The 24,334-nt window shown below is 40.7% G+C and overlaps 1 protein-coding gene across 3 annotated transcripts; it reads right to left on the bottom strand.

The window, feature by feature from the left end:
* Window positions 1-1,313: 1,313 nt before the first annotated feature.
* Window positions 1,314-7,271, bottom strand: LOC109238492 (urease accessory protein D). 3 transcript variants are annotated; one of them, XM_019404964.1, is made up of 9 exons: window positions 7,015-7,261; window positions 6,730-6,795; window positions 6,195-6,269; window positions 6,020-6,064; window positions 4,993-5,226; window positions 3,483-3,565; window positions 3,146-3,314; window positions 2,251-2,399; window positions 1,314-1,694 (listed from the first exon to the last, which is right to left on the bottom strand). In XM_019404964.1, exons 1-8 carry the CDS (start codon window positions 7,111-7,113, stop codon window positions 2,286-2,288), a joined length of 885 nt encoding a protein of 294 aa, XP_019260509.1. In that variant the 5' UTR covers window positions 7,114-7,261; the 3' UTR covers window positions 1,314-1,694; window positions 2,251-2,285. The 3 variants fall into 3 exon arrangements, with proteins under 3 accessions (XP_019260509.1, XP_019260508.1, XP_019260510.1); XM_019404963.1 differs by having other exon boundaries at window positions 2,247-2,399; window positions 7,015-7,257; XM_019404965.1 differs by lacking the exon at window positions 6,195-6,269 and having other exon boundaries at window positions 2,247-2,399; window positions 7,015-7,271.
* Between the last annotated feature and the right edge of the window lie 17,063 nt (window positions 7,272-24,334).

The raw sequence follows: 24,334 nt of genomic DNA, 5'->3' as shown, positions 1-24,334 counted from the left end.
CGAGCCATTACCGTTTGATCTTTTTGGCACCGGCTCAGCACGTCGAGTGTTTTCTAGTTCGACTATACTTGGAGTTTTATGCTGACTTTGAAGCTGAGCGATAGCAACCTGTTGAGCTTGAAGCATCTCGAATATTACTTGGAGGCTGGCTCCCCCATCTCCTATACCCTGTGTTCCTTGGGTACCAGACCGGGCTTCCCTGCATACACTTCCTCCAGGGTCTGCGCCTAAATCCGCATTCAAAGCAATGTGCGAACTGACATCAACTGGTTCCACATTTGGCACTTCCCCAGGGTCAATCGGTTGTACACCGACCCCTACATTGTTGTTTTCCCCAGAGAATCCAAGATCATCGTCGCTGTGTGCGGGTGCGTTTTGCGAGTTTGACATGTTTTAACCTGAGAACAAAAATTCTTGACAAGAACAAGTGTGAAAATAACGTGTGTTATCAGAATGAGTACTGAAATAATCACTATTATCTTTAGCCCCACGATGGGCGCCAAACTGTTTACCTCGAAAATACGAGTAACAATTAAACTTGTTTATGGTTTTAAAGATACATGATTTAATTCAACACTAATTAATAACCAAGAAATCTGAAATATAAATGATGAAAGTAAGTTGAACCAAACCAGTGTTTAAGCAAGCCTCGACCTCGAGCTATGATGGCCTTGAGGTTGGTCAACAAGAACAAGAACAGTAAGATAAAGATAAAGGAGCTGAGAGACAATTCTGATGAAATATGAGCAATAAAGTAAGATAGCATATTCTATGCCAATAATTGATGATGGTTACAAATGATTGGGATCCCCTTTATATAATTGGGGAACCCTAAATAAGGTATATTTCTATTTACAGTAAAGAATCTTATCGGAACAGCTATATAACCGCCTAGTACGGATTCATACTAACTCGTACGAATCTATTCCAGAATTTACGCCATGATCTTGGGGATGTGGTGAGAATCTGGCTCTTTCTGTTACAACCCATAACGGCACCATCGTGGTTGGTCGTATTCGGCTTTGGTACTCATCGTGCACTTCGATCTTCGAGCCTTGTGTTTTGTCCTCGAACTCGAATCCGGTCCATACTGAGTCTATTCCTCGATGCGAGCCCTCTGTTCCTCGATATGAACCCTCAAGCCCATAAAATCGGGGACACAAGATTTTACCGTATACAAACCCAAAAAAAAAAGACTTAACCCATCAGTGGTACACTTTTTGCTTAATTAGCCACGCATCATGCAGATATCTAATGAGGCAACTCATATAAATGCCATATAATGTAAGTTAAGTTACCTAACAAGCGTAAAAAATCATGAAATAATGGAAGATTTTATCAAGAATAAATGGACAATAACTTTAAACAGTTGGGAAAAGCATGAAATACTTAATTAAAGTACTTAAAGATCTCGGAAAAGCATTCATCACAAATTAGAAAGAGCTCAAAATGTTAGATTGGAGAGAATACAAGAAGGTTGATTCCATTGTGACATTCTAGCATATTTGGATGGCATGGTGAAAGATCGAACCAATGGAGTTTTAATTATACGATTTAAACATTCTTGAGCTGGTACCATTAGTCTCCATCTTATTGAACAGTAAGCACCTTAATGGTTGTCTGATGTTCAAAAGCCAGTGATCCATTCGCGGCATTCTTAGCCAGAGACAGTTTACAGTGTGAACTTTTTCCTCCTGATATTGGAAAAAGAAAAGTTATTCAAACCTGCAATTAGGATGATCCTGCTAGTGAAAATTTAGACACTATAGTACATGTCAAAGCTCAGTCAGACAAAAGGAACTAAAAAACAAAAGTACAGTAATTTTAACCAACCAACAGAAGAAAAAAGAAAAAAAGATATTCTCCTGATTTAGCTCCAAAGAATTTGTTATTGCACTCGAGAACAACTTTAGTATACAATTTCCTTTCAACTAGTTGCAAATAAAAGAAGACTTGCCATTATTTCCATGATGGCTAATTATGCAAAACGGCAAGCAGAAAGGCAGTTGACAAATTGTGTTTTCAAGAATATTGACGACCCGGGTTAGCTTCATGCATCCTATGCCATTTTTATTTCCCCATAATGCACAAAAACATGACCAGAACATTAGTGCTGGTTGTCAATCCGGATGCAAAACAACTACACATCCAATCAACTCTCTGCAGATACGATGATTACAAACAAAATGGGCAACTGGCTATTGAATATTGACAAAAACGGAAAGGATTGATAAAACAAACATTACCTACATGGCATTTGACAGGAAAAATGTTTATCCACTTGCTTAAGAATATGGCTTGACACCAAGTAGTGGCTCCATACTGGACAATTGATGTTGCAGAAAATTGTACACTGATTCAGTTGTCATGGCAGCAATTCGAGTAACAACACCTACTCCCTGCAAGTGAAAATCTCTTATGAAGGGAATGTAACGTGCCATCTTCATCTGGTTCTTTAGCGTATGTAGCATGGAAGTGAATTCTGGTGGAACTTTAAAATGGTCACATGAATTTTATTTTCGGCAAAATTTACAGCATGAGAAGAGCAAGTTTGGATTATAATACTGTTCCCCAAAGAAATTTACTTCTTGACAGTAGTAAACAACATTTTCATCAAATGCCACAGCACTTTGTTAAAGGAATTATGAAATGAAATAAAATGCAGTAGACACAAAGTCCAAACAGGATGCCTAACGGATATAAAAGTTAGGTGATGGTACTATTATCAGTATCGTATTTTGTGACTAAAACAGCTCAGTACAACAAAAATTGTGAGAAGTGAGAAACTTAGTATTTTATGTTCCCTTACAGAAGATAATGGAGTAGCAATTAAAGGTTAAATAGGGCGGATATTTTGAAGTCTGGAGACCAACTTGGAGAGGGGCCAAAAAGTGAGGAAAAAGAAAAGAGAAAAGGAAAGCAACACTTGCACAACCCGAATTGAAACGTCCTGGGGTTGATTTTGTTCTTAAAGCAATTAACAGATAGAAATGATATCTGCTTAAAACGTATTAAGTATGCTACATTAATTGAAAAAAAAAAGGATTGGTCTCATCTGCTCAAAGACTAACTGGATATGCTCAAACACTAGTACCTGAAATTCACAGGCAACTAGAGAAATGGAGTAGGTGTCGGTGGGTGATACCTTTGGACCAAATATGCTGCAGGAAGCAACAAAACTTGGTTTGGTCAAGCAGTGATCATTATGTCTATTACTGTTCTGTCTTGAACCAATTGTAGGCATGTGTAAACTCCGAGACATCATTTTCTTTACATCTTCCTGGATTTGGTTTTGAATAAGCTTCAACTTTGGCCTGCAAACAAGCAACAAAAAATGGATAAGTCTATGCAACTTCCTTCCTTCTCGTTCAAGAAAGAGAAATGCGGACTTAAAACGTAAAAATTGCACAAGAAACGAGAAAAAGAATGACAACAGGGGAGTAGAGATTTTTTTAAGTACACGGTGAGTAACCTATACATACCCCAATAGTATCACCATTGCGATCACTTGATAGTCCTGCATACGTTCAGCAATACCTGCATGTGTTCCTTGTTCTAACAATATCTGATTAAAAGTAAAACAGTTAGCGGCTGCAGCTTACAACGAAAAATCATGATCTTCTGACGAGTCACTCTGAACATCCAATTTGAAATATAAAATCAGCAATAGGTATGCGAGGGAGATCCCCTATTGGAAAAAGGAGCAATCGTGGACGTGCAATGGACCAAGTGATAATTCTAAGACCCTTTTGGAGATGGACAGGACCGTGACTCATGCTCAAAATGAAGATTAGGTTCTGTGTTATTGAGATACAAAGAAGAAGTAGAAAGCAGACAGTAGGGGTCCAGCTAAGAGGCAGGGAAGTGACAAGGGCGGAGACACTGGGATCAAAACCAAAAACTTTTTGGACTAAATCTAGTAGAATAGTTGGAGAACAAAAAAGAGAAATGGTAAATCACTTTTATGACTCATTTCCAGCTATACTAATGTGCACCTCATACACCTATTAGTTACGAGTGGCTATCTACTACATGGGTTGAAGGTTGTACAAGATGGATTAGGCCAGTATATAGTTACAAAACAGCCTTAACCTGATGTAAGGCAGATATAGCTAATTCCTTATAATTGTTCAAAAGGTGTTACTGCAATTCATTGTCTCTCTATTTCTTCTCTTTGGCTCTTGAGGATTGACAATCATTTGAATACTATGGCTCATTACCATTTTCATTTCGAGTTGTATCAAGCATAATAAGGAAAGGCAGAGGACGACTTGCCATTTCAATTGGAAAAATCTTCTTCTCGATGTTCACATCATTTAGCAAAAAGACCAGATGAGCCAAAATGAAGACAAAATACCAGAAGCTCAAGAGGACCACTGAGAATTTCACAGCAATAGAGAAGAGCAGAGTGCAGTATTATCTAAGAAGAGGAGAATAGGAGCTGAGAAAGCATAGCACAAGGGAGAGAATTTTCCTCATAAACTTTTTCTTTTACATGGTTAAAAATGTTTGGCTGCTTTTTTCTTTGTATTTAAGTGTTTCCTGTTATCAATTCATGATACCATGATCTTTTGATTTTCTGTTCCTCATTATGTCAGTACTGAACATATTAGATTGTGCAGGGTTACAACTATCCAGGGTCAGCTACAAGGAAAATCCCCTCCTTGTTGACACTTTTAATCTAGATCATGTTAAGCCTGCTAGTCAGAGCAAGTTACGCAAGAGAGAAGTCAAGTTAAAGAGAAAAAAACAACAATAAACTCTTAATTTGACATGCAGGCAATAAAAGAATTGCTTGACAGGTTAAAGGCAAAAACCGCAAAGTATTTTTAAATTTCAATTAGCCTGAAGGGCAAAACTCATACTTATGTGACTATCATCTAGATTTCTTGCTACGGAAAGAGCAGACTGAAAAACAGCTGATACAGTTTTACTTTATTAAAGAATTACATTAAGTAAAAAATTCCGGACTGATAAAAGGAAGAAGCTTACTGTATCAAGAAATAAAGGCTCATCACCATTATGAAAGATGTGATTCGTGCTCTTATAAAGATCAAAATCCCATTTTTCTCCTCTTTCATGACGGCCACTAGTTATCCAGTCAACAAGAAGCACACTTGAGTCTGAGACAACTTTGAACACTTGCCTCTGAGAATATTTTGCTGTGGAGAAACAGGTGACTGGATCTGGAATTACAGCCAAAAAGGCATTGCTTCCTATTCTTGCCTACTGCATGGCATAAACAGCCACTTTTACTAAGAGTTCTAGCTAGGTATCAGATGAGACAGTTGAAATGAGCCCAAAGAAAAGAACAAATAACAAAAAGAAGATAATGATATGCTCTTTATGACTTGCTACATGTCCTCCAACAAGCCTCATTATCGGTCATCCGTTAACAAAAAAATATAATTTAAGCTATATATTCTCTGTCTTGTTCCTAATTAATTGGAACTGGTGTTGAAGAATGTCAGAAGGATACCTTATTATATAATTTAGAGCTAACGATCACACCATTGTATCCTTTTCTTATGGCTGCATTTAGAAGTGGAGGCTGTTATGTATCCTTTTTTCATGTCTTTTCATTTATAAGTCTATATCAACTTCTTAAAATACATAAGAATGTATCATGAAGGAAAGTTACCTCAAAAAAATCTATCATCTCGTGATCTCTCCCTATGAACTAATACAAAATCTTTCAAACTCTAGGACTCCATTATCACACAATTTCAACCTCACCATTCTGACACCAATTTCAGGTTCTCATTTTCCTTTTTCTTCTCCTTCAGCTATCTTTCCAAAACTAATCATTCGTTTACTTTTTCTGCATCATCAAGTTCAATAAAATAACTGTCAGTAAGACCTGATTTTATTTCTTGTATTCATATAGTAGATTTTAGAATTTCTTGCCGTAGACAAGGACCAAACTTTTGGAATCGATCCACAATGCACTAAGAAGATCTAACCCTATAAAAACACAAAGAAGAACAATCTATAACACATTTCCTCATAGTTGCATTACCTCCAACACTTGTTCAGAGCTCTTTGATCCCACGGCTTTGTACACCTGCAGCGGAAATTTTACTGTATCAATAAGATGTGTAACAAGCTCCGAAGCACCATGCTCAGAACATTTATGCATGAAGAAGTAATCAACCTATCTATTTACAAATAATCAAACTTCCAAAGACTTTAACCTTAGTAGAAGCTTGAGTGGTCAAAACAGTGGTGCAACCATCTCCCACTGTAATATCACATGCTATAGAATCTCCCTAGAAGCAAACATATACCGATGTTACATTAGCTTTAATCATATACATTGAATAAATATTATTGAAATGTGCGATCATCTCATCTAGAAGCTTAAGTTGTTAGAGAGATCATACATCCCCTCATGTACAGGCCTGATTATTTTCTTCGGCCAAAGCACGTGAGAATTCTTTTTGATAGTAGGTGGCATCGAGACTCTAGCTAAGGATCTTTGTCTGCTCTGATATAGTGGTGAAATGTGTGATTATGTCATCTAAAAGCTTAAGTTGTTAAAGAGGACACAATTTGATTTACTTATTTATGTCTTCAACAAAATAAAACCCAGAAAGTGAATCACCATAATGCTAGTAAGAAAATCTTTTGTTTTACAGCCACAATTTCCTAAGAACAAACTTCCAGTCCTGGGTTCTGGGGACTGGGTAGGGGAGGGGGGGGGGGAGAGTTGGGGAGTAGATGACTTACAGAGACAATTCCTCCACCGTAAGTGATGGTATAAATCCAAACCGCATCTGTTTCAGAAGAACCCACCTAAAACAAACCATGAAATTGAGAAATACAAATCAAGATTATCACTTCCAATGGCAGAAGAAACATTGTAATAGCAGATATAGTGCATATTGAGTTACATAGGTGCATTTCCACTATAATATGCCGAATTATAATAATGCAGAAATTGTTTAAAATAATGAGGGAACAATAATATATATACATATATATGGATTATTATGTAAGGATTTCCTAACAGACCTTTCTGGGGATGATGAATTTGAGGGGATACTTTGAGAAGCACTTTGTAACTGTTGATTTTCCTCCTACTTTTTCCACTATCACTTTCCCTCTTTCCATCAGAGTTCCTTTCTATTTTTGGGGGTTCCTGCGGAAAGGAAAGCAAATGATATAATTTGATATATTTCCAGTTCAACCCCTCTAATTTTTTCTATTCAAATACACTTGTTTGTAGGTGCAGTGCAATCCTAGTAAATGAGATAATTTTAAAATCACATCAAATCTTTTTAAATTTAGCAAAGAAAAGAACAAAATGGGACCAACAAAAAATCCTTATTAGATATAACAAGTTAACAACTAGTTGGAATTAAGTTGTCATTCTCATAGAGACAAGTGTTAGATTTTGTTAACTCAATTTAATTTAAAGATAAATTATTAATGATTATAATTAAATGAATGTCAATAATTATGAATCTATATCGACAATTGACATAACCACCCTAAATCAAATATGTTATTGATAATTAATTAATATAGACAATTGACATAACTGACCAAAATCAAAGTGATCAGTTTTGCAAAGAAATGTAGGTGGAACGAATGAAAGCTGCTTAGCAGTATTAGTTACCAGTTCTTGTAGCTTCTGCCCTAATCCAAACATGACAACTGTTTGTTTATTAGGTGCTGGGACCCACATTTTCGAGACTCTGTTTACCGTGAAAATGGTATTAACAATTAAATTTGATTGTGAGGTTGTAAAAATACGTGATCTATTTTTATGTTAGTTGTTAAGCGATGGATGCTAAGTAAAAGGTTAGAAATCAAGATTATGGCTTAGAAATGGCACGATAATCGAACCAAACAATGGCAGATTGGAGACCTCGAGCCGTAGATTACAGGACCTCGGGGTCGGGCTGGATGGCCGATTCGGGGTAGTCGAGGGGAAATAACAGTTATGAGAGCTATGATGATGGCTCTTTTATGATCAATGTGCTTATAAATATAAAGATGTCTCTTTGATCTGTTTCTAACTTATGCAATATTTCTTTTTATCTGCGTTTGTGTAGAATTTGAATGCACGACCTCACCGATTGGTGCGAGTATTGAGCCCGGGTGCGAGTACCTCTTCTGGCCCTTGAGTGATTAAAACGATTCCCCGTAGAGCCCTTTGTCGTCCCTTGGATCGGACGCGGATCAGTTTGATAAACTCGGGTCGTCAGGATCCCCGACTTTGAGTTGAATGAGAGTAGGGCTTCGAACTTTCAGTACGAGATTTAGCCTTTTAGGCCCCGCGATAGCCCTCGATGGGGGGATCTACTTGAATGCCTAAGGATAAAGGTAGCCTTTGGGCTTTCGGAAGCAGTCCCCGAGTGGGGGATAAAGGTAGCCTTTGGGCTTTCGGAAGCAGTCCCCGAGTGGGGGTTTGCTCAAGCTCAGACTACCTGGAGACTTGTTTTGAACTTAGTGGAGATTGCCTTAAGGCGTTGTAGATAGATTCCAGATGAGGGCTTACCCGGGCTTAGATGGTACCTCGAGGCCAAGCCCATGTGAGTAGAGTTTTAGTGCCTATCTTCTTCTTGTTGGAGGTCCTCGAGATCGGGTACCATCTCGGGACGTGCAATGATGTCAATGGCTTCCTGGAGCCTATCTTCTTTTTGATGGAGGTCCTCGAGATCGGGTACCATCTCGGGACTTGCAATGATGCCAATGGCTTCCTGGAGCCCAACTTCTTTTTGATGGAGGTCCTCGAGATCGGGTACCATCTCGGGACTTGCAATGATGCCAATGGCTTCCTGGAGCCTAACTTCTTTTTGATGGAGGTCCTCGAGATTGGGTACCATCTCGGGACTTGCAATGACATTAATGGCTTCCAGGAGCCTAACTTCTTTTTGATAGAGGTCCTCGAGATCGGGTACCATCTCGGGACTTGCAATGACGCCAATGCCCTCCTGGAACCTAACTTCTTTTTGATGGATAGTGTTGATGATGAGGTTCTTTGCGGAGAAGGCAGGGCTTGAATTCACGCTCAATCATCTTATCAGGCTGTACCGGCCTTTGCACCATCGAGGTCTGCTAACCTTATGATGCCGGTTGACCACGCCTTTCGTTGTTGATGATGAAGAAGACGGAGATCGGGAGTGGATGAGGTGATTTGTCCGAGTACGGACTGTTGATATTATCCCCGTGGAGTTTATGCCATTTCCTGAGGAATGGAATTATATATGTAAGTGGTACACTCGTGCCTTCGTAGTTCTTTTATTATGGCAAAGGTGTGTTCCGTAGATGCGCCTTCCTTTCCTCTTCTGCATCAATTTCATGGATGCCGTGCGAGGTCCCTGATCTGCCGGATTGGGCTTGGGAGTTGACAACCCATTAGACTTATGACGAGCGTAAGTGGCAAGCTTTGTCTAGGGGCAGATGGGAAGCAATACATCACGGTACGTGCTGTGCGATTTGTTCCCTCCCCTTTTTCATTTGGAAAGGCACTTTCTTTTTCTGCGTGCTAGCCCTGTTATTGTAGGCATTGGGGAGTCTTTTGAGGCGAGGCCGTGCCCTCTCGGAGAGGGAGAAGGATCGCCAGCTTCTGGACTAAAGATCGATAATAGTAGGCAAGAAAAGCCTTTGCAGGGCAACGATGCTCAAAGCAAGACGAACCTAGACCGGGGGCCCGAAAAGGATGTATCGGCTGAGCCTGCCGCGCCCGTGATCTCTGGTATTCGAGATACGGTTTCTCCCTTGCCGCCGTCTTCTTCTCCCGTCGAAGGTACTTCAGGGAATGAAGGCTCTCTGACGACGATTCTTTCTCCCATCGAAGGTACTTTGATAGGTGCTCGAAGCCCGGGACCGTATACACCGAGCGACCATGTCCCAACCGGGATCGGTTCTTCTAGGGCTAAGAGAGCCAGACTAGTAGATGTGCACCCGACCTTCGAGGAAGCTCAGCGGCTCTGCTCTGTGGTGAGTTTTGGCACAGGCCTTTGAGTTTCGTGCCTTCCCTTTCTTATTGAGCTCCCTTTTCGCAGGGCCTTGACAAGCTCAAATCCGAGCCGCTTCATCGTGAGGCCGGTTTGCGGAAAGCTTTGGACGGGGAGAAAACCCTTAGGCTTCTTTGTGATGAAAGGGAAGTCGAGTTGGCATGCTTGCGGTATGAGGCGAGTCGGAGCTTGAATTATGAGAGTTACCTGAAGGAGCAGGTAGTTTCTATTCCAAGGGAGCGCTTGTTCCTTCTTCTAGCTCCTGAGGCTAATGTTTTGTTCATTTCAGTTGCAGAAAAAGACAGAGGACCTGGAACGCCTTCAGAGCGAAGTTGGCCGAGCCAAGCGCGAGCATGATGAGCTGAAGGCTCGGGTGGACGTTCAGGCTTCAGCGGAGAAGGGTGCTCTGGCTAAAGCTTCCGCCTTTGAGGTTTAACTTCGCTTAGCTCGTGATAATAGCTTGGTTTGAACAGATGTGATTACAAAACTCGAGTCTGAGTTTTTGAAGGTAAAGGCCAAGGTTATGGATGCCCGGGTCGAAGTCGTAATGAGCCGAACCAAGGCTGTCAAGAAAGTGGTGTTGTATTTGAAGGACGCTGCCGAGGATAGCGAGGATGGGGCTGACGGGCCATAGTCCCCAAAGGGGACGTAGATTTCGTTTTCTGATTCTATATATAGTATTTTTCAAAGTACGCTTGTAAATGGAACTTGTATTTTCTTGCATATACGCATAGAAGGAAACCTCGTGGTTTTATTCCTCCTGTATTTCCTTTTACCTTGATTTAGCCAGATGAACTGGTCTTTGTTTTGAAAAGAATCCTTAGATTCATAGTATGACCCTGGGGCTCATTAGGCTGGCCCGTAGGCTCTTACGTGCTCGGTCGTTACGACCTTTTAGTATAAGCCGGTGTTCTAGCTCTTATGCTTGTGCTCTTGGTCATGTTTGGTCAACTATTTTGGGTTCAGTCTCTGAGTCGGGTATCGACTCGAGCTCATTTGACCCTCAAGTTTTTGAATTTCAAGTTGGCCTTTAGGCTCTTACGCGTTGGGTCGGTACGACCTTTTGTGTGGGCTGGCGACAGTGGCTCTTACGCTTTTGGGCCGATGCGACCTTTAATGTGAGCTGGCATCAAAGGCTCTTACGCTTTCGCCCTTGGGCGTATTTAGTTTAATTGTTTTGGGTTCAGTCTCCGAGTCGGGTTTCGACTCGAGCTCGTTTGACCCTCAAGTTTTTAAATTTGAAGCTGGCGACAGTGGCTCTTACGCTTTGGGTCGGTGTGACCTTTTGTGTGGGCTGGCGACAATGGCTCTTACACCTTGGGTCGATGCGACCTTTTATGTGGGCTGGCAACAATGACTCTTACGCCTTGGGTCGATGCGACCTTTTATATAGGCTTTATTTTTCCCTCGTTAAGGATTTTTGAGATTGTGTTTGCCTGACTCTTCGACGGTTTGATAAAAACCTCGATTATGAGTCGTTATGTGGCGATGATCGAGCACCTCGGGAGGTTTGGCTCGATGGCTGAGTAGCTCGAAGCCTGTAGTTAGGAGCTGACATGGTTGAAGCTCTTTTGCCTATGTCGAGGGTAGCCTGTTTAACCGGTTCTTTTTGAAGTAGATTCGAAGTAATTGAAGGCCTGTGATTTTGTAGCGACGGTCGGGCATCCCCGAGTCGCGTTAGTTTGGCTGGTACAGCCTTGTGACCGTAGTCATTTGTATTTGGCCGGAGCCTTTTAGTCCCGAGTGAAGTAGTTTCGGCGTCTATATCGAGGGTATGCCTTTTAGGGGTCTTACAAGTTCGATATATAGCCTTAACTTTGAGATCAGTTTTATGCCTTTAGTAAGGTCTTACAAATTTTACATGCCTTTGAGGTTTTACAGTTTTGAATACTTGGTACAAGTATGGTTCATGCCTTGCTTGAGGTCTTATAGATATTGTCACTTGGTACAAGTGTGGTTCATGCCTTGCTTGAGGTCTTACAGATATTGTCACTACCTTATGTAGGTCTTACGAGACCGAGGCTGCTCGATTGGGGTCTTATGGCCTCGGGTTTTTGGCAAGTGGCTATTGGCGACAGTCCCCGAGTTATCGAGGGTTCCTTGGCTCGGGAGCCATTACTTGTAAACTTGGTATTGCCTCATTGAGGGCTTACGATTCTGGAGTTTCCGACCCAGAGGCCGTGCGATTTTTGAGATTTTGACGCCAGTCCCTGAGTGTTTGGGGCGCTCTTGGCTTTGGAGTCGTTTCGTGACTTTGATTTTGCCTCGTTGAGGTCTTATGAGTTTGGAGCTCCGACCCGGAGGTCATTCAGGTTTTGAATCATTGACACTAGTCCCCGAGTGTTCGGGCGTTTTTGGCAGAGGAGCTGTTTTATAAAAAATACCGAGCTTCTTTGAAACGCATAATACTCTTGGGAAGTGTTTTTTGATTACTTGGTATAAGCATACATGACTTCGCTATTAGGGGCTCAGCGATTCTATACGGGCACGGTTCGTTCGATCGTTTGGCCCGGTATGTTGTTTTTCCTATCGAGACCCTGTTCAGCATATCTTAGCTTCTCCGAGAAGGTGATCTTCTGGGGGAATGGCCCCCAGTATTCGAGGTTGATTGCAAGAGAAGCCTCGAATACTTGTTGAGTTTTCCTTAGGTAGCATATAGGTGTTGCCTCATTAAAAACCTTACCAGTAAAACCCTTCTTGGGATAAAAACCCGATCGAAGGAAAAGAGTGCAACGCATGCTTTTGAAACCTAAAGGCCTTCGAGTTGGGAAGCGCTTCAGCTATTTCGATCGGATACCTTCACTTAGGTTAGTGTAAGATGTAATAGGAACAAGGGAGGCGATCATATCTTAGTGTTGATGGCACTTCGGCCCCTGATATGTTTCGATCGTTTGTCACGGGGACGCGGTACGGTCCTTTGCTTTGTTCGGTTCGTACTTAGCCGAGGGTTTAGCTTGCTATCTCTATTTTACTATTTGATAACCCTTTGGCTCTTCGAGGGTGGAGGCACTGGTGTCGGCGTTACACCGTGCACTGCGAACATTTCCCTTGCCGCATGTTGTTCCTCGTAGACGGATTTAATCCCCTCCTTTGTCGGGAATTTCATCATTTGATGGAGGGTGGATGGTACTGCTCTCATGCAGTGTATCCATGGCCTTCCGAGCAAGGCGTTGTACCTCATGTCTCCTTCGATGACATGGAATTTGGCAATTTGGGTTGTGCCAGCCACGTTGACTGTGAGGGTGATTTCCCCTTTTGTTATTTCGCTCGCCATGTTGAATCCGTTGAGGACTCGAGAGGTGGGCACAATTTGGTCGAGCAGCCCGAGTTGCTCTAGCACTCTCGACCTGATAATGTTGGCCCAGCTACCTGGATCCACGAGTACACGTTTAATTTGAAATGTATTTACAAGGAAAGAGAGTACCGGTGCGTCGTTGTGAGGTTGAGACAAGGTTTCGATGTCCTCGTCGCTGAATGTGAGGGCATCCTCGGGTATGTAACCCCGAGTTCGCTTTTCTCTGGTGATGGATATTTTTGTTCTTCTGATCGTGGGTTCTTGTGGTTCGTCGATGCCTCCCAAGATCATGTGGATGACATGTTGTGGCTCACTTGTTTCGCTTCTTCTTTGTCGCCTCTCTTTCCCGAAACTGGTTTTTGGCCCGATCGCTGAGGAATTCTCAGAGGTGACCTTTGCTTAGTAGTCGGGCTACTTCTTCCCGGAGCTGATGGCAATCTTCGATTCTGTGGCCGTGCGTGTTGTGAAATTCACACACTAAGTTATGATTTCTTTGCGAAGGATCTGATTGTACAGGCCTGGGCCACCTGGCGTCTCTGATTTTACTGATGGCGAACACGATGTCTGATACGTCGATGTTGAAGTTGTATTCCGACAAGCGAGGTGCCTCCATTGGCCCTGTGTGCCTATCGAATCCGGCTCTGTTGACGAGTCCCCGAGGATTCTGTCCTCGATCCATCCTTCGATCATTGCAGGGTATGTTGCGCCTCGGGGCGTTTCTCCTGTCTTCGGTGTATGGATGGTACCTTTCTTTGTTTGGATTTGGCTCCTTCGCCAGAAGCCTGCTTGGGTATACCGAGCCCGAGGGAGCTTCTAGTTGGTCGTCCTCGACCCTGATTTTCGACTGGTATCGGTTGTGAACGTCTGACCAGGTCACGGCGGGATATTCGACCAAATTCTGTTTCAGCTGCTTCGAAGCCACCGAGCTTCGTTCGTTCAGATCTTGAGTGAAGGCCTGTACTGCCCAGTCGTCGGAGACTGGTGGTAGTTCTATTCGTTCCATTTGAAAGCGAGATACGAACTCTCGTAGCATCTCATTCTCCCTCTGCTTAATCTTGAAGACGTCGGATTTCCTTCTTGCTACTTTGATGGCACCAACATGTGCCTTTATGAAAGAATCCCCCAGCATGGCAAATGAATCTATCGAGTTTGGGGCCAGGTTGTGATACCACATCATTGCCCCCTTAGAAAATGTTTCCCCGAATTTCTTCAGTAGGACGGATTCGATCTCATCATCCCTTAGGTCGTTGCCCTTCACTGCGCAAGTGTAAGCAGTAACATGCTCATTGGGGTCTGAGGTTCCGTTGTACTTCGGCAGGTCTGGCATTCTGAACTTCTTCAGAATGGGTTTCGGAGCCGCTTCCTGTGTGAACGGCTTTTACACGAACTTCTTTGGCCGACCTTGGAATTGTAGGTATCGACCTTTTTGTCGTTAGCTTCTATATTTTTTTCGCTCGACTCGATCCTCTTTGTGAGGTCCTCGAGCATTTTTACGATAGCGGGGTCGACCGCCGACCCGTTGTTACTTGACCTTTCTGGTACCTGCTCGGCTAGGGGAGCCGCCCCCGGTGCTACCGTGCTGGGAGTTTTCTGGTGACTTTGCAGCTGAGCAATCGCCAGCTGTTATGCCTGTAACATTTCAAAAATAACGTGAAGGCTAACCTCCCGTTCTTTCCTAGCTGGGGTTTTTTTAGCTTCTTGTTGATCTTCTTGGCGCACGCTCCTGTTGGTGTGGGAGTTTATTTCGACGTGTTGAGCATTGCGCGAGACCATGTCCACGAGAACTGATTATGGTGCATCCTCAGGGTTTCGTGGTGGCACACCAACACCTGGGACGTCAACACCATTTTCCCCATGGTCTTCGAGATCGATGTTTTCACGAGCGTTTACTGAGTTAGACATTTTGACCTGAAATCAAAGATCTTGGACAAGAAAAGTGTAAAAGATAACTTGCGTTACGTGGTTAAACCAGCAAGAAAATAATCACTATTATTTTTAGCCCCACGGTGGGCGCCAAACTGTTTACCGTGAAAATGGTAATAACAATTAAATTTGATTGTGAGGTTGTAAAAATACGTGATCTATTTTTATGCTAGTTGTTAAGCGATGGATGCTAAGTAAAAGGTTAGAAATCAAGATTATGACTTAGAAATGGCAAGATAATTGAACCAAACGATGGCAGATCGGAGACCTCGAACCGTCGATTACAGGACCTCGGGGTCGGGCTGGATGGCCGATTCAGGGTAGTCGAGGGAAAATAACAGTTATGAGAGCTATGATGATGGCTCTTTTATGATCAATGATAGGCACTAAACGAAGAACAATAAGTAGAACATAACAAATATAAGCAATAAATGAAGTAGTGAACTCAAGAGAATATGTTAGAGAGCAAAGAGAATGTTCGTGTGTTTCTTAGTATTGATCAACAGATGTTTACAGAATGACAAGGATCCCCTTTATATAGGAGGGGGAATCCCAACATAGTACAAAAACGCATTAATTACAAAGATATGGGGCAGGTATAGCCACGTAAAATGCCCTGATACGGGTTAGAGCTAGCCCTCTAGATTTTGTCAGCCCTAGTCGTACGCCTAGGGAACTTCCCACTTTATTTCTATAACCGTCGGTCCGTACTTCTTCGAGGTCGAGCGTCGATGGCCCTCGAGGGATGAAACTCGACCGTGGTCTCGAGCCTTCGAGACATGCTTACGAGGCGTCGTAACGACGGAAAATTGGACCCTCCGGTTTTGCCGTATATAGACTCGAAAGTCCAAAGCTCATGTTCGGAGTTCTGAGTTTTTTTTTTCTTTGTTTCTAAAATTCTAAGTTGAATCATTGGAGTTTCGAATGCGACGGTAAAATCTATGTTTGTCTCATGGGTGATGATCTACCGTACAAGCCACAGCTTGTTATTAATTGGCTGAAACAAGATTCTTAATCCTTCATAAAATTGGAGGTGAAGTATAAATAAAAACGTGAGAGTCTCCGAAAAATATAAAATAGAATTTGAGTTCTAGAAATTATTACTACCTCCGATCTATTTTAGTTGTTTTGTTTCTCTTTTACATGTTTTTTAAGAAATTATTAATAAGAAAACGTTTTGACTACTCTACCCTTATCCAATACTCTTCACTTTTAAGCTTTTTATACTATGTAATCAAATTTTTTTTTACTTTCAAGAACATTTAATACTAAGGCAAAATAAAAAAAAGTAATTAATTATATCTTGATTCTCTAAAATGATACTCCACTATTTTGGACGGGATATATTTAGTAATCACGACAATTAATAGGAAGTACACAATTAGGCCATTTATAATAAATAAATAATTTTGTCTTTGAGACTAAACTAAGACACATCCCTTCTTTGCTAGAGTTTTGTTTGGATTTAGCTTTTGCGGCTTGATAGAATGTCTTTACCTTACATTGTTGATGTGAGAATTACATCTTGTTGATGTTGGACGTTGGCATGTTACCGAAAATGAACCATAAGGTTAATAAGCTTTTGAGAGTAGATCTCTCACCCTACCACCTTTTGGCATTATAAGTAAACAAAATCTGGTAAAATGGACAAAGTTGATTGAGAAAGGAGCACTTCAATTCGTTCTGGTGCTCTTGCTCTAGTAGCTCCTACAACCTCTTTCAAAGGTAGATGCATTGGTCCGGCTTCTCTTTTTTGTAAACACCTTGTTTGTGGGATTACACTGGGTTTTTTTTTTTTTTTTTGTTGTTGTTGTTGTTGTCGTCTTGGGATTTCCTTGAGCGTGCCCGCCTCCAACCCGTTGCTTTCTACTACTATCTTCTATGTAGAAAGTTCAAAAATTTAAGAAAAAATATAGTTTATACTAAGTTCGTACGCATCACAAAATTAGTAGTGGGCTCAGTGGTACTTTACACACATGCTTATGCACCCACTGATTTAAGTTCATGATTTGCACTTGACTGTTTCTCAGACCATGCAATGGAATTGCTGCCAGTAGCACTAGAAACTATATTGTGACATGTTAATATTGGCATAACATAGAGGACCCCTCTAACTTGGCTCGGTTTATTCAGTGCACACCTAAACTATCGTTTGCCCCCATCATTAATGGTGCACATTCAGCCATCACACCAAAAACAAGGAATGTATCATAGAGTATGAAGGCACAGATTTGACTGAAGGCCAGTATTGTTTTGAACACAATGGTAACTATGTTTTCAGTGCACTGTGAAAAGAAGTTTGAAGTTGAACCGGTTAAAGTAACATATCTTGTGGCCTAGATGCCACGGATATATAAAAAAAAAGTAACATATCCTGATGGCAAATCAGTTGTTTATCCTGATCTATCAATTTAAATGTGGAAGTGCCTTTGTCCTACATTACCAGCATATGAGGAGATACCTTGCTAGGGGACAAGGTGACTAGTTTGTTGCAAAAAAGGCTATTGCATACAGAGAAGTCTGTCTCAGAAGATAAAGAAGTCAAGTCTATTGAATCTGTTCCTCCTACATGAAGTGATGTTCTTCATCCATGTGCACTACTAGAAATCCGGAAAAAGCGATCAAAATTTGGCGACCAAAATTGATCTGTCAAGAAAAGCGACCAAAGTTGGTCGCTAAATTGGAGAAAATAATTAAATAATTATTCTAAATACATTAGCGACCAAGGTTGGTCGCTTTTTGGTCGATAATTTGGTCAAAATGTTGACCGGACTGGTCAGACTAAAGAAATACTGAAATTAGCGACCAACTTTGGTCGCTAAAGTGGGATCCACTTATAAAATTTTAATAATTGTATTATTATTTTAAAAAAATTATAAAATATAAATAAATATAATTTAAAATTAGCGACCAAAGTTGGTCGCTCACGAAAGGGGAGGCAGATAGAGACCAACTTTGGTCTAGTCGATGGAATTACATGGTCTAGTCGATGGAATTATGGAAGTGCGTATAATTCCTTTTGTATCACATGAGATCCCCAGTGTACTACAAAAAAACTTTGATAAGCATGTGATTCTTCAGGCAAGACCTGCTAGCATTATCTTATAAGTAAATTGAATTAGTGTTTTGGGTTGTGCATCCTAATTCCTTGAAGAGTTTGACATGGCAGATCCCTGCTCCATTGTGGAGCTTGATATGCTGTGTTTCTTGTAATTGGTTTCTCAGGTAACAAGTTATGCCACATTGCTTCAGTAAATTATTCATAGCTTTACTTATTAAGGATGTTTTGGTCTGACGCCAGCACTCAAAGTCGGGAATAGCGGAGATAATTTTGACTACTATCTTGCAGCAAGTGATACTTTAGTGATGAGATATGATGAAACAAATGTTTTGTTAGGTGGTCTTTATATTTATTTTTGGGCCAATTTACTTACTACTCTGTTAGTGGTCGTTTGGTACAAGGGATTAGAATAATAGTCCCGGAATAGAGTTTGGGATTGTATTTATTCCATGTTTGGCAATAGGTATTAGATAATTTCGGGATAAGTTTAACATTAAAATGATGGGATTAACTATCCCATATAGAAGGTGGGTTGGCTAATCCTATGGGATTTTCAGAAGAAATTACATTCTTAGAGTAATGTCTATATAAGGTATTGAACTGTGTATAATATATGCGCTTACTAACTTGTTTCTCATTCACAGTGTGACACTTGTTACTTTTTCTTTTTGATCCTTTAGTAGTTCCACTATATGGTCTGAAAGTGGAATAGTTATATACTAGCATATACTTTTAAATTTTGCATTTTGGTCTTCGCAGGCTATTGATTGACCTTTCTTCGGAATCAGATAGATGGTTGCTTTCTAGTTCAGTTTCCTGTATAGCAGAATTGAGAAATGAGTTTGATTTCACGTCTGAGGCATCGTTTGCCTGGTGTAATCTTGAGACAATCAGTTCGATCGAATGTGGCTGACTCTTGTTTTATTACCTCATCTGTGTTTACTCGACACTTTTCTTAGCCTGCTAGGAAAGAGGAGGAAGACGAGGAGAAGTAGAGATTGACCAGAGAAAGCTTCTGGCTGATTATGATCCTGCAACTTTTGATCCTACTGAGCATCGTAGTCCTCCATCGGAGAGGGTATGGGATTAATTATTCTTTTCTTATGGGTGGCTGGTTTGGAAGGAAATGTGTTGTCACAGCGCTCATTGATATCTAATACACGAAAGGAATGGGCTTTTCTCTTTTGTTTTGATATGTTGTATGCAGAAAGCTTAAGGTTGACTTTATTCCTTATGCAGAATCCTTGATTAATTTATAGAAATGCTGAATGTTGTATGCAGAATGCTTAGCAAAGGATTTGCTTTCATTAACCTTATGGTTACTATCGTAAAGTACATTTTGTTTTCGTATGGTTGTGACCTTGTGCCTTGCACCTACCGAGCTGGTGGGCTGGAACTTAACTATACCCCAGTACACAAAATGAGGATAGCTGATGTAGAACACACCCTCATCTCATGAAAAAGACACAAAGTGCTATTACTAGTGGGCTTAGTTCGAGAGTAAGGACATGACAATAAATCCAAACTTGAGATTTTTACATGCCTGCTCCCTTTTTAAAAACTATTCTCATAAATGATAGTAATCTTTGCTTATTTTAAAATTAGCATTTTTTTTTTTTTTACTTTTTTAGCACTTTCACGTTGGTAACTCATTAACTAATGGATCCCTCTACATCAATACACTTTTATTATATTTCCTTTTCCCTTTCTCTTCCATAATTTTTTTCTTCTCTTCCATAAATAACACTTACCCAAGTATATCAAAGATTCTGAAAAAAGAATATCTAAAAAATACCCCTTTAATATAAATTTGTCATAATAAATTTAAAAATCCTTTATGTCATGATTTTCTCTTCCTTTTCACTATTTTCTCTCCCTGCCACAAAATTCAATAACATAATAAAATGAAAGGCTTTAAACGTGAGGCATTCATGAGTCATTTTTATACTTTATATATAACAGTAGTATTGTATAATATTTAAACAACTACAATGTGCTCTAAATATATATTATTTATATAATAAATATGTGGTATCTTTTATATTATAAAACTTAATATTCCGAATATACGTCGTATATATTTATCATATTGAGAAAAAAAATTATATACTATGTATATCCAAATAAATAATATTTTATACTAATAATACTTAATCTATACTTCATAATATAGTTAGTAAATAAACAAATAGTAATGTATTATACAAATTATATAATATGTATAATAGGTAAATATTATAAAGATCACTTATTCATCGATGTATACACTATTATACAAGCATTCACATTTATACCACCCAATAAAATGTTACCACAATTGAAATAGAGAGAAAGTACCAATAAAATCATAATTAATAACAATTTCATTATTAGATGGGAAACTGAAACCCTGGTTTTATATTTAAGGAAACAAACACTTTAGATGCGTGATTGTAGGTAAGGGCTTAAAGCTTTCTACTAGAAATATAATTATTTAGTTGCCTTGTATGTAAAATACTTATTGTTGCTATGTTTGTGAAATTTTTTCTAAAATTTTGTCTATTTATGTTTTTTGCCCCAATAAACTTAGGAAAAGTAAAAATAGCACGGGCTAGCTAGTGTTCGGACTGGTCATTCAAAAATAGCCAGCGTTTGTAAAGTCATTGAAAAATAACCACTATTTTGTTGCAACAGGGACCGGTGCAGCATAATATACTAGAGATCGGTGCACCTGTGTATGAACTTCCAGCATATTATGCTGGAACTCCAACACGCGGAAAGTTCCAGCATAATATACTGGAGATTGGAGCACCTGTGTATGAACATCCAACATATTATGTTGGATCGGTATATTATACTGCAACTCCAGTATATTATGCTGGAGTTCTGGTATACTTATGCTGGAACTCCATTATAATATACTGGAGTTCCAGTATACTTATGCTAGAACTCCGGTATATTATGCTGGAGTATTTTCCGGATTTTGAACAGTGTTTTCGTTCAAATTTATCTTTACATGAAAAGTGACTAAATTTCGATTACTTTTAAAACTGTAGCTATTTTTGAATGACCACTTGTAAATCTGGCTATTTTTGAATTTTTTCCTAGGAAAAAGGGCGAGGAGTAATAGTATACATCCTATTAGGGCAGCAAGTCAACGAGATAAGCTACTACGAGAACGTTTTCAATCACCAAACTATTTGAAGTCAGTTATATGAACTTTTAATATTCATACTTTAATATGATATATATGTTTCATTCCAAAGTCTATGTTTTGTCTTTTAGGACAAATTAGCGGTATCTCATACTTCATATAAAATTTGCCCAAATACATAACCAGACACTTAAATTTGGCATTAATTTTTTACTTTTACACTTAAACTTAGACTTGTTCCTATTAGACATGTGAACTGTGTCTGAAGTGTACCTATTGAACACCTCATGCACAGGTGGCATAATGAGTGATCTTCACTCGGAATTGAGTGCGTGAATATTTGGATGAAACTTTTTTTTTCTTTCTTCTTCTCTATTCTTTGCCACTGAAACAACATTATTACCATCATCAACTAAGCTATTCACCTAAAACTTCACCTTTACCGTTACCAACAATGAGTCCAAAATCACAACCAATTCCCGTATTCATACTAACCCCATCACCAACACCCAAGGTGTCCAATAGATGTGGGTTTCCTGTATAGTTAATGCGATTTTGAGTTGACCTCTAATGGAGTTCACAAAAGCTTATAAGCAAACTGGCCTTTATGCTTTCTCACCGTTTCCTTCGGCACCCATGTGATGAATCTCTTATAATAAGTAGTAAAAATTTCTGAAACTCTATACACAAATTATGATGGTCGACCATAGTTAGGAAAAAAATGTGGTGAGGAAGATTCGAACAACCACTTGGTGTGATGAAAAGAATGCTTCGTCGGGGTATTCAATGTCAGCCTTCCGTTTTTGGCGAGGTTGTGATGCAGATAGCTGTGCGGTGACCTTTTTGGTGTTTAAATATGGTGGTAGTTCGATATTGGTGGTGTGCTGCTCCAAAAAGGGTGGTAAGAAAATTGCGATGATAGGCTGGGAGGTGATTTCCATCGCCGGTGGGTGGCTTTTTTGGTGTTCAAAAATTGACAGGAAAAAAATAAAATAGGAATAACCACGTGTCGACATTTAATTCCGTGTTTTGCCAACTCTTTTTATTTTTATCAGAAATTATCACTGAGGTGTTTAATAGGCACACTTCAAACATAGCTCAGGTGTCTAATAGGAACGAGCTTAAGTTTGAGTGTCAAAGTGAAAATCAATTTCAAGTTTAAGTGGACGCTTATGTATTTGGCCTATAAAATTTCTAAAACATACGTATGTCAAAGAGGAGATTCCTCAAAGAGGCCAGGGCCTAAAGTAGTCCAAGGTTAACACTTAAAAATCTTACTAATTTGGCTATGTCCATCTTTCATACTAGCGTCTACATATATAATTCTGCGTTTTAATGTTGGAATTGGGGCTATGGTATGGTACAACGAGTACACAACATAGCCATTCAGTCAAATATCGGTTACCAATTTGATCAACACAGAATTTTCACAACCATCTTTAAATTACTCTAATATTAAGAGTTCAATATATAGACAGAGATCCAGACATGCGATATGTCATGGGCGGCTTTCCAGCCATGCCCCATGACCCCTTGGGCGCGCCCCGTGGCGTCCTAGCGAACCTCCCAATGCCTAGCGCCACGGACGGCCCCGTGGTCTTGGCCGCGCCAAGTGACAAGCGCGCAGGTGCCTCTGTCGCCCCACCGATATCCCTCGCGAGCGCCATGCCGCAGGCAGAAGCCAACAGCGCCGCGCGCGCAGACCGTGATGCCAAAGACACTGCGCAGACCGCGAGCGCCTGCTGCTGCCTTATAGAAAACTAAGTCATTTTCATTGTAAATATAGAGTAGTTTATTTCATGCACTTTCCATTATGTTTCTCTAGCTTAATTAGGTCTACTCCTGTAACTTTGGTTTATTTTTTTTAAGTACTATTAGGGGGGATCAAGCAATCAAAACTTTCTAGCAAGCAAGCAATTCTCTGTACTGGTGTCTCTCCCCCTCGACACCGCGTTGCCTTTCTGTAATAGCTTTCATTAATGCAATCAAGCTTTCTTTCATTCTGAATTCTCATTTCTGTTCTCTCAATTGCTCTTGACATTGGTTTTCCCGTACGGCACTNTACGTCGCCCGTTCCAAGGAATCGTCAGGAAGGCGCCGCGTATCAGTTGGTATCAGAGCTTAGGCTCGACATCGGACGAGGGAACGTATTGACATACCACCATTTCTGACCATGGTGAATCATGGGGACCGCATTGCGGCCCTCGAAGGGACGGTTGAGGTATGGCGACCTATCATGGATACGGTGCCTGAACTAAGAACCAGCCTACTGCAAAGGTTGGACGACCTGGACCGCAGAGTGCTTCGGGTCGAAGTTGACGTTGAAAACATCAGTCGCGACTCCGAGGGAGATCGGCAGACGGCAGCCACAGAGGCAGCCGAAATCTTTGACAAATTCGAGGGGCTCCAGCAGGAGCGCACCGAGGATTTAGCCCACAGGGCACAAGAGGCAGAAAAGGTGACTGCCATGCAACAAACCATTGACAAATTGACAGACCAACTCAATGTTGTCAACTCGGCTTTACAGGGCCTACTCCGAGGAGGTGGAAACCAAATCGGAGGTGCTGTGAACTCCGCTCCCGTGACAAAGAAGCTGAAAATTCCTGAGCCAAAGCCATACAGTGGAGCTAGGAATGCCAAGGAAGTGGAAAACTTCATCTTTGACGTCGAACAGTATTTCGATGCTATTGGGGATCTGGAGAAAGCTAAGAAGGTAGCAACTGCTGCCATGTATCTTCAGGGTGATGCTAAACTCTGGTGGCGTGTGAAGTACGAAGCCATCAAGGCCGGTGAAGATGCTCTCGAGACATGGGCCGAACTGAAGGCAGCCATACGCCTGCAGTTCTTCCCCGAGAATGTGGAATATAATGCAAGGAGAAAACTACGGGAGCTCCGCCAAACAAAATCAGTGCGGGACTACGTGCGAGAATTCTCCGCACTCATGCTCAGCATAC

Source organism: Nicotiana attenuata, unplaced genomic scaffold (assembly GCF_001879085.1).
Source record: "Nicotiana attenuata strain UT unplaced genomic scaffold, NIATTr2, whole genome shotgun sequence".
In the NCBI taxonomy this organism is placed as follows: Eukaryota; Viridiplantae; Streptophyta; class Magnoliopsida; order Solanales; family Solanaceae; genus Nicotiana; species Nicotiana attenuata.
This window is presented reverse-complemented; position numbering and strand designations above follow the sequence as displayed.